Source organism: Perissodus microlepis, chromosome 9 (assembly GCF_051167445.1).
Source record: "Perissodus microlepis isolate ML-2025 ecotype Zambia chromosome 9, ASM5116744v1, whole genome shotgun sequence".
NCBI lineage: Eukaryota > Metazoa > Chordata > Actinopteri > Cichliformes > Cichlidae > Perissodus > Perissodus microlepis.
In genome coordinates this window covers 12245858-12259345 of record NC_140469.1, presented here as the reverse complement: position 1 = coordinate 12259345, position 13488 = coordinate 12245858, and the positions used below count along the sequence as shown (strand labels likewise).

Below are 13488 nucleotides of genomic sequence, written 5' to 3'. Positions count from 1 at the left end.
TGTAGAAAGTGTCCCAGGTGCAAGCAGGTCCCCATGCATGACCGTACCCTCCCTTCCTCTCAATAAAAAAAAAAAAAACACACACACACACACACACACACCTCATTGAACAGTAAAAATAATAACCGTGTGTAGCATCTTGTTGCTTTTTCAGTCTTTACCTGTAATGCTGTCCATTGGTGTTGTGTGAGCAGATGGGGGGAATCAAACGGCTGTTGATATGCTAATGAGGCCCGGTGCCAGTGTTATTACAGAGCTGATCCAGCCCTTCACTTCCACCATTAGAGGGAGACCTCAGAGCGCAAGACAGACAACCAACCCACAGCTTCAATAAAAGTAGTTTTTCTGAGCGGGGAGCACAATTCACTGAGTGAAAACAAGACTAAGGCGATACCTATACTCAATATCCACCTCAACAACCCATGAAAATGCTCTGGAAATTAACTGATAACATTAAATATGAAGACTGCGAGGTAAGAGGCTCGTTTTTAATTTACTAAATTTGTTGTTGTTATATTATTATTATTTTTAAACATTCAGTAATTATTTTATGGCTGCTTTTTAAAATTGTTTTGATCCAGCTGTGACATTCTTTTGACAGATGTTAGAGAACATATTTAACTGCAAGATGAATAGACTGCATCTTATGGCTTTTGTTAAGTAATGTAATAATAATAATAATAATAATAATAATAATAATAATAATAATAATAATAGAAAGCTGTTTTAATATCGTCTGGCTGCATAAAAATCACAGCATTTTCCAATTTAAAACTTACATTAAAAATAAAATAAATATGACTAAAAAATTCTATTGCACGTGAAAACATTAAAGCATTAATATACACTTACCATCCATTAAATTAAAAAATAATATTTTAAAGCAGTGTGAGTGCTGGCACTGTCTGGTTCATTTTGCGCCTCAGTTACAAGCTCTTGGACTCTTCAGGTTTTTCTATCACTGCAGAAGCCGTTAAATTCTGCGTGTGCGTGTATGTGTGAAGTGCATACACTGAGTGATTGTTGTTGTTGTGGACACAGACGAAGTTTGGCAGTAATACCGGTGGCTTGTTTAAGGGGTGGAGAAGCCAGTCGGACGTGTTTTCGCCCGCGTCCTGTGAGGATAGAGAAGGACGGGAGCAAGAAAGCAAAAAAACAGAAAGAAAGAAAGAAAGAAAGAAAGAAAGAAAGCGGCACCTCCGCGGTCGTGTTAAATGGATTCTTTTAATTTACAGACAAACGGTTCGTTTCCTCCGCTGGTATCGAGGCAACAAGAAATACATAAACAGATAAATAACATTTGCAGTCGCGGTCCAGCCGAGGCCCCAGTAAGTGCTGTTTCGTAATTTTAAAGTGCATGATTAGGCAGGAAGGGGAGTGGAGCTATTTCAAGCCGCGCGCAAAAGTTACAGAGCGCAGGATCCAGCGGCCCTGTCTCACACTGTGGGAATTTTATTTTGCTCCATCTTTCCGGGTCAACGTTAAAGTTAAAGTCGGCGTGACTCTGGGTTTTTTGGAGTCGAGGACGAATCGGTGGATTAATTCGGCGGAGACGGGAGAGGCAGAGAGAGAGAGAGAGTGAGAGAGAACCATGGAGGACAGCTCGCTGTCGGAGTCTGAGGTGGAAAACAAAGGGACAAGCGGTAGAAATGAGCCGGCTGGAATGCCCATAGCGTCGTCTGCTGGATTTTCACCCAGTTCAGAGGTGCACATTGTTTCCTTCCCTGGCTTCTTCATTCCTGTCTGTGGTCCACCTCCCTTCCCATTCCTGTCTTTCTTTCACTTTTGCGCTTTGGCCTGGGACTCTTTTAAAATGCCCCCCTCCTCCTCCTCCCTCTCTCTCTGATTCGTCAGACGAGGTGAATGTCCCTCTTTTTGTGTGTGCCTCTCTCCGCACACTCTCTCACTCCCTCTTTCTCTCTCACTCCCCCTCTCTCTCTCCCCATCTCTGATTAGATATACTGATTCCTCCTTTCAATGGACGTCATTTAAGCGCAGACTCCTGCCTTGAGTTGCGTCCTCCGCTTCACGCCAGATTTCCGTCTATTCTTTCCTTGTTATTAAGTATTCCTGTGGTATTAATTGTAATGAATGCGTTCTGGTAGGAGTCCGAGAGGGAGACGAAGAAGCGGCTCTTTTTTTGGGGCTAATATGAGCTCGAGCGAAGGGACGGTAGCACTGTGATAGAAGCCCGGAGAACAGGGGGGAAAAGAGGGTTTACCAAGAGAAACTTTTCAACCTCGATCGGCCAGCACCGCCGAATATCTGCATTGTTAGAAGCAAATGAAGGGCAGCTGGGATCTAACCATTTATTTCTGATGGATTATCGTCCTGCTACCGAGGCACATATCTGATCGCCGGGGCCATCGTGATCTTTGCAGGAGAGAAGAGTTTTTTCGGGGGCCTTGTTCTTTTTTTTTCTTTTTTCTTTTTTGGGTTTTGCTGGTTAATTCCTTTTGCTCTTTCCCCCGCCCCCCCAAAGACTCCGTGTTTTTGTGAACTGATTACTATAATAATCATTTTTTATTATTATTGAGTCCCACCAAAAATCCTTACAGATGTTAGTGCACAGTTTTTCCCCGATGGTAAGTTGCTGGAGTCTCCCACTATCAGATACTTTCTTTCTTTGCTTGTTTGCCTACGAGATTTTTTTCTTTTCTTTTTTTTTATACTTTAAGTTTTTTTTCCAAAGCGTGCATGCTTGAAAAATCAGCTGAGCGTCCTGCAAATAACAATTTAAAAAAAATGTCAGGACTTTCCTATTTAATGCCGTTTCATTTTCTGTATTTTTTAAAAATTATTATTTATTTTGCTCATGTGCTGTCAGGTTATTTTCAATTCCCAAAACTTTGCGGATGTGTTGTGGGTGTTGTTGTTTTTTTGTTGTTTAAAAAATCCCTTTCCCTCAATTAACTGGAGTAATTCAACACAGATTCCACACTTGAGCTAATCGTGTCATCCACTCAGGGGCATATTTGATAATGCCCGCAGAGCATTCACATGTAAAAATATAGACGGACGTTTCGCTAATTTACGACCGCGTCCTTTCTTTTTATTTTTATTTTGAACGTATTCAGGCTAAAACGCACTTTTCCTTCTTTCCTTACCTGCCAGGATCGTCACGACGGCACCAGCAATGGGACAGCCAGGCTACCTCAGCTGGGCAGCGTGGGCCAGAGTCCCTACACGAGCGCCCCTCCGCTCTCCCACACACCGAACTCGGACTTCCAGCCCCCGTACTTTCCCCCACCCTACCAGCCCATCTACCCGCAGTCTCAGGACCCTTACTCGCACGTCAACGACCCATACTCCCTCAACTCCCTGCACGCCCAACCGCAGCCACAGCACCCGGGCTGGCCGGGCCAGAGGCAGGGTCAGGAGAGCGGCCTGCTGCATCAGCACCGCAGCCTGCCCCACCAGTTGTGCCGGGAGTATCGCAGGGAAGTGCTCCTGCCATCCGGCCACGGCATCGATACGGGACTGTCGGACTCTATCCCTATCCATGGAATACACCAATCTTTAGAAGACGTGCAGGTGAGGCAGCGTTTACCTGGCTTTCTCTTTCTGTGGAATTACTCCATTTAAGAAATGAAAATAGAAAGAAAAAAATGAAAGAAAGAAAAGGAATAATGCTGTCATTAAGAGTTCGAGCACCACGGGTGCCAACCCGCTATTATCCGTAAGAGTGAGGGTGTGTGTGTGTTTTTTATTTAAATAAATAATGAAATTTGTTCTGTCACCCCGCCTTTAAGAAATCAGGTACTAGTCATAGCGGTGCTGTAACTGTATCATGTTTATCGTATTAATATTAGCTGATACAAAACACGACTGACACGCAGTAAATTAGGTTCGGGGAGCTCATTGTAGCTCTTAAAATAGCAAATATACAAAACAAATAAATGCGTGGATCTTTTTTTCCAGTATCGTCAAGGTGGTTTAAGACAAAGCAGCACTGATTTGCAATTTATTTCTGTCATGAAATATATTTTAAGAAACATTTATAATGCTGTTCGTCGACACATGGCTTTTGTTCGACAAGTAAAAAGGCATGAAATACATGAAAATAATTGATATCTTTATTTTCACTAGTAATTTTTTTTTGTGTCGTTTGATTTTTATTTAATTTCTCTGTTTAAAATAAAATAAAATAATGAAGCCGACGCTTATTTGAGAACAATAACATGAGAGTGTACTGCATGCACATTAACAAGAGAATTTTACTTTGCTGCACGGAGCTCAGGCAGACGTTTTACTGAAGGTCTGTGATGAACGAGCTTTTAAATTTATCAGTAAACTCCATTTATAATAAGAACATTACACAAAAAAATCAGAAACAAACGCCAATAATTCGCTAATTAGTTCATAGGCCTTTAATAGGCAGCGCCGCCGTAATTACTATCCAATCTAGATTAGAAGTTTCCTTGTGAGTACACCCAATCTGAGGGCGAAATTAGGTCAGGATTATGGGGCGACACAGCTTCGTTATTTAAGTCTGCGTTTGTCATCTAATCAGTGTAACCGGTCGAAAACACACATGGACAATAATAACAGGTATGGGGCCTCGGGAGCCTCCATGTTGGGTGATTCTGGCTGCTAATTGTGTCAGGCTTTGTTCCTGCACCGCATCCTGAGGTGCGTTTACGTACGCAGGACCGAGGCTGACGTTATTAGGTTTTTCCTTCTCTGTCCTGCCTTTGTGCTTAAACGTATATTTTTTTTTTTTTTGCATTTGTGTCATAGCCTGTTGAGGATCAAGGAATTCACATCCCCGACCAGACTGTAATTAAAAAAGGTAAGCAATTTCCTCCGAGATACAGTACCATGCATGTTTCTTCAAGCTGCACACCACTAAGCAACACACACACACTCGCATACACGCACACGCACAAACGCCATTCACTATTCTGCTCGAGAGAGCTCGATGCAATGCGGTAATGCCTGACTGATCCTAATACGCAGTAGCCTATTTTTCATTACATGGTTTCCAAGTGCGTCAAACTGGCTGCACCTTTTTTTCCCCCTCGCTGATGGAATTTACTGTCAGCGTTTCAGCGCAGCGGGGAGATGAGTAGAGCTGGTGGGCTTTGTAGGCCCGCGTGCTATTGATGGTCAAAGATACAGGCCTCATAGACGATCCTGGCACTTCAGGAAGCCAATAGCTGCAATCACGTAGCGTGGTCAAATCTAAAATGGGAGTTGGTACCGCTGGATGGAGCACAGGCCTGCTGTGTGTAGGATGATAGTCTGTCATTCAGTGAGGGGAATCAAAACTAGGCTTGGGAAAAAAATAAAATCACTTGGCTGGATGTTTAATATGTTGAAATGTAATTGTTTAAATATATATTTAGGCTACTTTGGTGAAGGTTGTTGGATTGTGCTGCTGCTGCTTCAGTCCGTCGTGTTTATTTGCTGTTAAAATTCAGTGAATTGTATTACTTGACACAACGCGAGGAAGTCCCATTCTTTTCGTGGCCATGTTTAAAAAACGTTTTGTCAGGTCAAATTAGAACTCGCTGGATAAGATATGGAGTGATTTTGCTTCCCCATGTCTTCCCTTCCTTTTTTCGTTTTTTACTTCTTTCTTTCTTTCTTTTTTATCTTTTTAAACATTCTTTCTTTTTTAGTCTGTCTATCTGCACATCAACATGATAATTGGCTTCTTATATTAGTAATCTCAAGAGTTCGTTTAACTCCTATTGTCTCTATTAGGCTCCCTTGAGCCATTAATGTCACAAGTGATCTATCCAAAGGCGCACAGTCCCCTTTGTCTCCGGTTACTGCACACCAAAACGGTGTAAAGCCCAGCACTGCTGAGCCCCCCCGCCACATACACATACACACACACACACCCCTAACCCACTATCCCCCCCACCCAGTGTGAAATCACACACGGGGTACGGTGTTTTGCTGGATACCCAGGATATGTCAAAATAGGTAGACTTTACAGAATCTCTCGGTTGGTATGATTGCTTTGTGCGGAGATGCTGTTTAGGGCGCACACATCCTTTTATTTCTCATTGTCTGCTGCATAGTTGTCTACATAATGTCATTGAGTGGTGTTTTTTTTAAAGTAATAATAATAATAAAAATAATAAAAAAACAAAAGAGCACAGACGAGCGGAAGTATTCTGGCTTTCAGGCAGGTATATTTGAACGGAAATCAGGTCTCATAGTGCTGATTTTACTGATTCTGCAATATATTATTATTATTATTATTATTATTATTATTATTATTATTATTATTATCATTTGCCAGTCTTACCGAACATGTACACATGTTGTGCTAAACTCCAATTCCGGGGCCTAACCTCCACCCCCCTTCTCATTTAGTTAAGGCTCTGCATTGCATGAAATTCACTGAGCACGGTCTCTCTCTCTCTCACCCCGCAATCCCTCCCTCCTTCCTTCTCTCCATCCCGCCATCCCTCTCTCTCTCCCTCTCTTCCTCCCTGGCTATAGGTCCAGTGTCTTTATCCAAGAACAACAACGTCTCCGCAATCCCAGTAAATAAGGACGGTCTTTTCGGAGGGGTGGTTAACCCCAACGAGGTGTTCTGCTCAGTTCCGGGTCGCCTGTCCCTTCTCAGCTCCACATCAAAGTACAAGGTCACGGTGGCAGAGGTGCAGAGACGCCTCTCGCCGCCCGAGTGCCTCAACGCCTCTCTGCTGGGCGGGGTGCTGAGGAGGTGAGTTTGACTGGGAGGCTGAAAAAAAAAATCTCCTCTCTCTACTCCCTCTTTACCTGTGGGTTTGTGCGCGTGCGTATGAAACTCGCTCTACTCCAATCATTTCTTTCAGCGAGCCTGCATCTCTCCCTTTCGCTCTTGCTTTCCCATTCTCTCTCTCTCTCTCCTCTGTACCAAGAATAATTAAAATCGACCAACCATGACACCTAGCTCCTGCATTTAAAGCAGGGGGGTCTGTTAAATTCCATATCAACTTCCCAAGCGTACTGGGTATCTCTCTCTCTTTCTCTCTCTCTTTCTCTCTCTCCCAAATTAATGTAGGCCTAGTCTGTTTCAAGCTCCGCTCTATAGGCCCACTGAAGGCATTACACATGAAAACATTGGTCTCCAGTGAACTGTCTACAGAAGTGCTGCAGACACACAGCCAGTAATAGCGCTGCCTATTAAGTAGGACTTTATTTATTCAGTTTGTACAGTATTTGCTGGTAGAAAAAAGGCGGAGGGGGCTCCTTTAGTATTATTTATTGTTTGTAGCTATCAGATATGTGGAGGAGGGTGAAGTTCACGTCCGACTTTAAATCACACCCACTGTTAAATTAGCCAAAACATATATACAGTTAATCATTAATAGTTATGCATTAATCATTACCTTTATATATTCAAAGAAAATATTCTTGCTCATATACTAGCCTCCCTTATACAAATTCCTCCACATGAGCAACACTACAATGAGTTTCTGCTTTGTGTTACTGTCACAGGGCCAAGTCTAAGAACGGAGGAAGAAGCTTAAGGGAGAAGCTGGATAAAATCGGTTTGAATCTACCTGCGGGCAGACGCAAGGCAGCCAACGTAACCTTGTTGACGTCACTAGTCGAAGGTAAGTCGGATACCGTAAATCACGTTCCCACTCTTGTTGCTCCCGCGATACCAGGTGCTTGCAAACTAGGTTTTTTCTCTCCTCTCTCTTTCTTTCTTTCTCTGTGTTGGAAATCAGCATATGCGCTCATCCGTGTAATGTGGACCGACTTTGCCTCGCAAGTAATAAAGCATGAAGGATGTGTGTGTGTATGTCTGCGAGTGTGTGTGAGAAGAGAAACACACACGCACACACACACACACACACACATATATGTATATATATAGTGAGAATGGTGCTGGTAATTCTAGTGGCTTTGCAGCGTTGGCCTTCGCTTTCAGGAGCACACTTGCAGGTCCACGGCTGGCCTAGTTTATACACTGGATTAATTTGTGTTGAAGTCCAGTTAATTATTGAGTGCTGCTTGTTTATTGGGCACCGCTGAGCTGTTTCACCTCATGGATGAGAAGTCGATTGATTTATTAACCCTGCATTGTTTCAAACGTTAATATAGTCTGGATATAACAGTACAGAGCTGATTTTTAATGGTGACTTAATTCTTTCGTTAATAGCTTGCCATGCTTTGGCTTTCGGTGGAATTTTTATTGCATGCAAATGGCGTGGCGCTGACCTATTGGGAGCTATATGTTTTGGGCCTATTACAAAATAAATTAGTCAATTATTGTGCGCAGAAAAGATGCCTTTTGCGCGACTGGATAAATCCATTCTGCTAGCAGAGTTGAACCTTATTATTCAGTGCAGTGGTATTTGGTGTGCTGCTGGTTTCCAAAGGTGAAAGCCTGCGATGCTTCATTGGTCCCCGTTAATCATTATTGCAGAGGAGCACCGAATGCAATATTCATTGTGTTTCGTAGAAATTTGGTGCTGTATTGTAATGAGCCTGGAGAAATGTTTGATTGTGGGTAATAAGAGGGTGGTGGCACGTGGGGGGTTGGGGTGGTGGATGACAGAGAAGGGTGGGGGGGTGGGGGGGGGGGGGGGGACTGAGACAGCCGGTTATTTATTGAAGGGACAGTGGGTTTTCTGTGCTGTCATTGTTTACGATCCGCTCCATTTTATGGAAAATAGCTTACCGGACTTGAGCTTTGATGCTAATTGGCGCATGCGTTCTTCCGGAGCAGAGGCTTATGGGCAGGAAGCCCCGCAGTAAAAACTCAACTGCTTCAGGAAATTAAAACCAAAGACTTGGAAAGAAAAAAAAAAATCCACCAACAAGAGAGGCGAGCTTGGGACGGAATTAAAGCAGAAAGTCTCATAAGTGAAGTTTGCAAAGGCAAAGTGAGATTTAGGTGTAGCCTTTTAAAATTGCTGTGATGTGCTGGACTTTCAATAATGCGCAGGCATTGGTAATCAATGACATGGTGTCGAGCATGACGCTCCGTCTATACTTCACCTCCACTTAAAGGTTCTCCTCCATCTCTTAAGTGTTCCCACGGTGTGACGGAAAGACGGGGTGCACTGACAGCTCGCAGGGCCAGCTTCATTATTATTATTATTATTATTATTATTATTATTATTATTATTATTATTATTATGTCGTCATCAGCAGCAGCATCATCACTGACGCTGTTGGGAACGCACAGGTGCCTTAACCCTGCCGTCTGAACGCACAGACTGGACGCTGTGTTCGGGCAGGGAGTGTGAACTTGTCTATGCTTGATGTAACCATGCTTTATGGGCAAACACATTCAACCTCATTTCTTTTCGTTCTCAGGCGAAGCGGTGCATCTTGCCAGGGATTTCGGTTATGTATGCGAGACCGAGTTTCCAGCCAAGGCAGTAGCTGAATATGTAAACCGTCAGCATTCCGACCCAAACGAACAAGTCCAAAGAAAAAACATGCTATTGGCCACGAAGTAAGTGCTATTATCACATTTCACCATGTCACACCAAATGCATGCCGCTCTGTGCCAGCACAGAATTTGATCAAAGTGCTGCTTTTTTACGCAGTTTTCACAGGCTGAATATTTTATTTTGCATTATTTTATTTTCTATTTTTTAATTAGACTACGCTACGTCAGACACGTGACCATGATAAACAAAAAATAAATAAATAAACAACGCGTTTGCCTCATACATATCGGGCTAGTGTTACCGAGTGACAATTAATTAATATTTAATTAATTAATAAACTTTTTCTTTTTTTTTTTATCCCCACGCTTCTCACCTGTTTTAATTATAGACTTAATTCACTTCCTTGTTTTCCTTTATTATTATTATTTAGGCAGGTGCCTCTATATGATATCATAAATTATAATTACAAGGCTTGCTAAATATACCGCTGTTCAATATGGGCCTTTCGCCTCATCCACTCGCGCAGCAGCATTTTGTTTACTGTGAGATTTCAGTGACACTGACACATAGCTGGTTTTCATCCAGCACACTGTTGGTGTTTATGCATTAACTAAAACATGGGAAGTCCTTACAGGGCAAAGAAAAGCAGAGGCAGCATTTAATATTGATGATAGGCTGCTATAATCAAACAGCTGTTAGCCATAACTGCTTATTATAGGCTTTTTTTTAATGTTAATATACAAGTGGCATGATATGGTGAGTGTTTCTGTGTTAATCCACCCTTAATGCTGGAGCCCCCCTAAAAGAAATATATGTATTTAATAATTTAATGTCACATATTACTAAATCGTTGGTTTTAAATGATGAAAATAAAAGGATGAAAGCAGGAATTTCTTTTTTTTTTCATTTCTTTGTCTTTCCTGTTTGATAATCAGCGACTAAAGTTCAGAGTTGACGCTGCAAAAAAAGAAAAAAGAAGAAGAAGAAGTTCATTATATTAGCAGATCTTTCCTTGTGTAGTTGGCTCGTGTATTATGATTTTTAAAAATGATTATTTATATTTTAAAGTAAAATATTGCAGCTAAGAGATTAACTGTCACCTGTTTGTAGCTCCAGGACATTTTCTTTCCCCAAATGTTATTTTTGGAAACGAAGCGAAGGAAACACGGGCTCACACAACAAATTTTTCCACGCAGATATGAGAATGTGATGAAATAAGTTTCTCTTTTAAGCTCCAGCCGGATACTTTTGACTCGCTTTAAGCAAGTTTAGGATTTACAACCCAGCACTCCCGCGGGGGCATTTCGTTTTGCAGTGTGTCCATTTGAATTTAGCCTCTTTTTCTTGTATTATTGGAACATTAAATTTGCATGCAGGGATTTTCTGTCTCGGTCATTAACTCCTCCTGTCTCTCTGATTTTAGGCAAGTCTGCAAAGAGTTCACAGACCTGCTGTCCCAGGACCGCTCGCCGTTGGGAAACTCGCGGCCACAGCCCATTCTTGAACCGGGAATTCAAAGCTGTTTGACCCACTTCAGTCTAATTTCGCACGGTTTCGGAACCCCTGCACTGTGCGCGGCCATCACGGCCCTGCAGAACTATTTGACCGAGGCTATCAAAGCCATGGACAAAATGTACCTCAACAACAACCCCAACAGTCACTCAGATAACGGCACTAAAGGCGGAGACAAAGACGAGAAGCACAGAAAGTGATCTTTTTTTCTCTCTCTCTCCATCCCATCTTCACCGAGGGCCAAACCGGCCCCCCCACGCAGGGGCCCTTCTTCTGCACCGACCCCACACCCTTCCGCCCCGGCGCCCCTCTGCCCCCAACCATCCAATATAAATATTATAAATACCTTATAAATATTATTGATAAAGTTAAACGTGCCACTTCCTGATCTTGCGCGGTTTTACATGTTTTTTGTTTTTGTTTTGTTTTGTTTTTACATCCCACTTTGGATTCAGGAGCAGGGGGAGGGAAAAAAAAGAAAAGTCGCAAGAATCTTCTTCCATCACCTGAACCATATGAAATGTTATTTAAAAAATAAAAAAAAGAAAGAAAAGAGGAGAAAAAAGCTGCAGAGGAACAGCTCCAGGGCGAGGAAAAGCTGTATTGCCTCACCCAGAGGACTTTTTATGTACTCCCCTTATTTTTTATGAGCTGCAACGGATGGACTGAAATCCAGCGACCCCTCTATATCTCAATTTTACGATTGTGACAAAGAAAAAAAGAAGAAGAAGCTAAAAGAGGACGAATTCTTATCAGTATTGTGAATAGTAAACTTGAAAAACAGCGAGAAATCCCACAGATCTCCATGCCATGACTTCAGTTGTAGACTCTGTCTCTCTCTCACTCTCTCTCTCTCTCTCTGTCCAAGCGACCAACTTGAACTTTTTTGAATTTCAACACGATTCACGGTTATATAAGGGAATCAGTGTTCATGTATGTATATATTTATTTATGTGTAATTTAATGGGAATTGTAAATATGGTGCGTCTGTTGAAACTTCTTTTTTTTTATTTATCTGGTGCCTCCTGTTTTAGTGGGTTTGAATATTCGGTTAGTTCTTCATGTGATTTTATGGTTCTTAGAAAAACAGAAGTTTGGGGTAATTTTTCATTTCTCTGGGATATTTCAACTCAGCCCTCTTGTAGCATGTTGAGGCGACATTGAAGCAAGTGAACAAATTTAATAGAAATAAACTTCCAATTTTCTCTCTATATATCATCCTTATTCAGTTTTTTTCTTTAAATTTTATTTCAGACAGAGCATAAGTGAGCCCCCCCACCCCCCCCACCCCCGAGGAGAAATGTTCTTGTGTGTGTGTGTGCGTGTGTGTTTCTATTTTTCGTTTTTATACGAGCTTTTATGTGTTGTGCCAATCAGAAATACGTTCCCACCTCTTGTTCTCTCCTTGAAGCAGCATAAAAGCAATAAATGGAATATTGTCTTTTTTTCAATGTTCGAAGACATTCAAAAACATTTTTTTGGGGACCACCTGATATCTTGTTATGTCCGATAATGTCCGAAAATTGGAGGCGGTTTTAGCTGTATTGTATAGACCTGTGCTGGCAATAGTTCCTATGCCTGTCAATGTATTATAGTCCTTTGTTGCCCAGAAAAAAATAAATATTTGATACGCTTCATCTCGATTTTATTAATATCTTTTAATTTTTTATTCACTGCTTGATATACCCGGGTGTTTTTTTCTTCTTCACGATTTTTTTGTCTTGGTATTTTCCCCCCTATTCTGAACGGCTACAGTAATTGAGTTTAAGTCTCCCCTGACGATTGCTCCTTGCAATAAGCAGCTGAACTCACTGTTTCCCTCAAGTATAATAAAAAAAAAATCTTACTTTAAACTCCCTAGTTCAGAGCACAGGATCTTATGCAGGCCAAATGGCTCACAACAATGGATATATTCGCGTTTGAAGTGTGCAGCGCCACCCCTCCAGCTAAAACCCTCTGAGATGTATATAGGCCTGGTGTGAAATGTTTTGTTGTTATAGGCTATATTTGGCTCTTCTTCGTTGATTCTGTGCCGGATCTTTATTCAAAGACACGCATCAAATATTTGTTATGTTGTTTCGCCTCTCAGTGTAATCAATGAACAATCAGAGAGCTCTGTGGTGGATTTTTATTTATTTATTTTCACATGTGTCTATTCCGTGGCATAACCGTAACACTTTTTTTTTCACTTTTTAACAACGAGTCTCCAGCTCTAAACTACAATTTCGCCTGATTTTGTGGCTGTGGTTCTGAAAATGTGGCCATTTTTAAATTTGTATTTATTTATTTATGTATTTATTTTCGTACTTTGTGATGGCAAATCTGGCGCTAGGCTTTTTCCCCCTTTTCTTTCTTTTTTTTGTGTTGTTGTTGCATGAGCTGCGCAGAGCGGCCCATTGCATAACATTTAAGCTGCGTTTGATTGTGTGCTGATGGCCTGGCACCTATAGTTCCGAATCAATCTCGTCTGCGGCGTGAATCAGTCTGGTGATATATGCATTCTCGTATTGTTTCTTGCTTTTCCCCATTTCACTGTCTGGTAACCATGCAGTTTAAAATATTGTAACACTGGGAGATATGGCACCCCACACCCCACCCTTCTCCCACTCCACCCCACCCT

The 13488-nt window shown here is 41.8% G+C and overlaps 1 protein-coding gene across 3 annotated transcripts; it reads left to right on the top strand.

Moving 5' to 3' along the window:
* The first annotated feature begins 263 nt into the window (after positions 1-263).
* Positions 264-12505, top strand: tfap2a (transcription factor AP-2 alpha). 3 transcript variants are annotated; one of them, XM_084939032.1, is made up of 7 exons: positions 264-473; positions 3115-3534; positions 4741-4792; positions 6460-6685; positions 7444-7562; positions 9277-9418; positions 10780-12505. In XM_084939032.1, exons 1-7 carry the CDS (start codon positions 423-425, stop codon positions 11066-11068), a joined length of 1299 nt encoding a protein of 432 aa, XP_084795158.1. In that variant the 5' UTR covers positions 264-422; the 3' UTR covers positions 11069-12505. The 3 variants fall into 3 exon arrangements, with proteins under 3 accessions (XP_084795158.1, XP_084795160.1, XP_084795159.1); XM_084939034.1 differs by lacking the exon at positions 264-473 and adding an exon at positions 1100-1705; XM_084939033.1 differs by lacking the exon at positions 264-473 and adding an exon at positions 1890-2585.
* The last annotated feature ends 983 nt before the right edge of the window (positions 12506-13488 follow it).

Excerpts from the sequence above, each read along its gene's own strand:
- tfap2a (XM_084939034.1), top strand. The coding sequence starts at position 1,592 with ATGGAGGACAGCTCGCTGTCGGAGTCTGAGGTGGAAAACAAAGGGACA. Across the intron at positions 3,535-4,740 it reads AATCTTTAGAAGACGTGCAG|CCTGTTGAGGATCAAGGAAT; the intron begins GTGAGGCAGCGT and ends TTTGTGTCATAG. Across the intron at positions 7,563-9,276 it reads GTTGACGTCACTAGTCGAAG|GCGAAGCGGTGCATCTTGCC; the intron begins GTAAGTCGGATA and ends TTTCGTTCTCAG.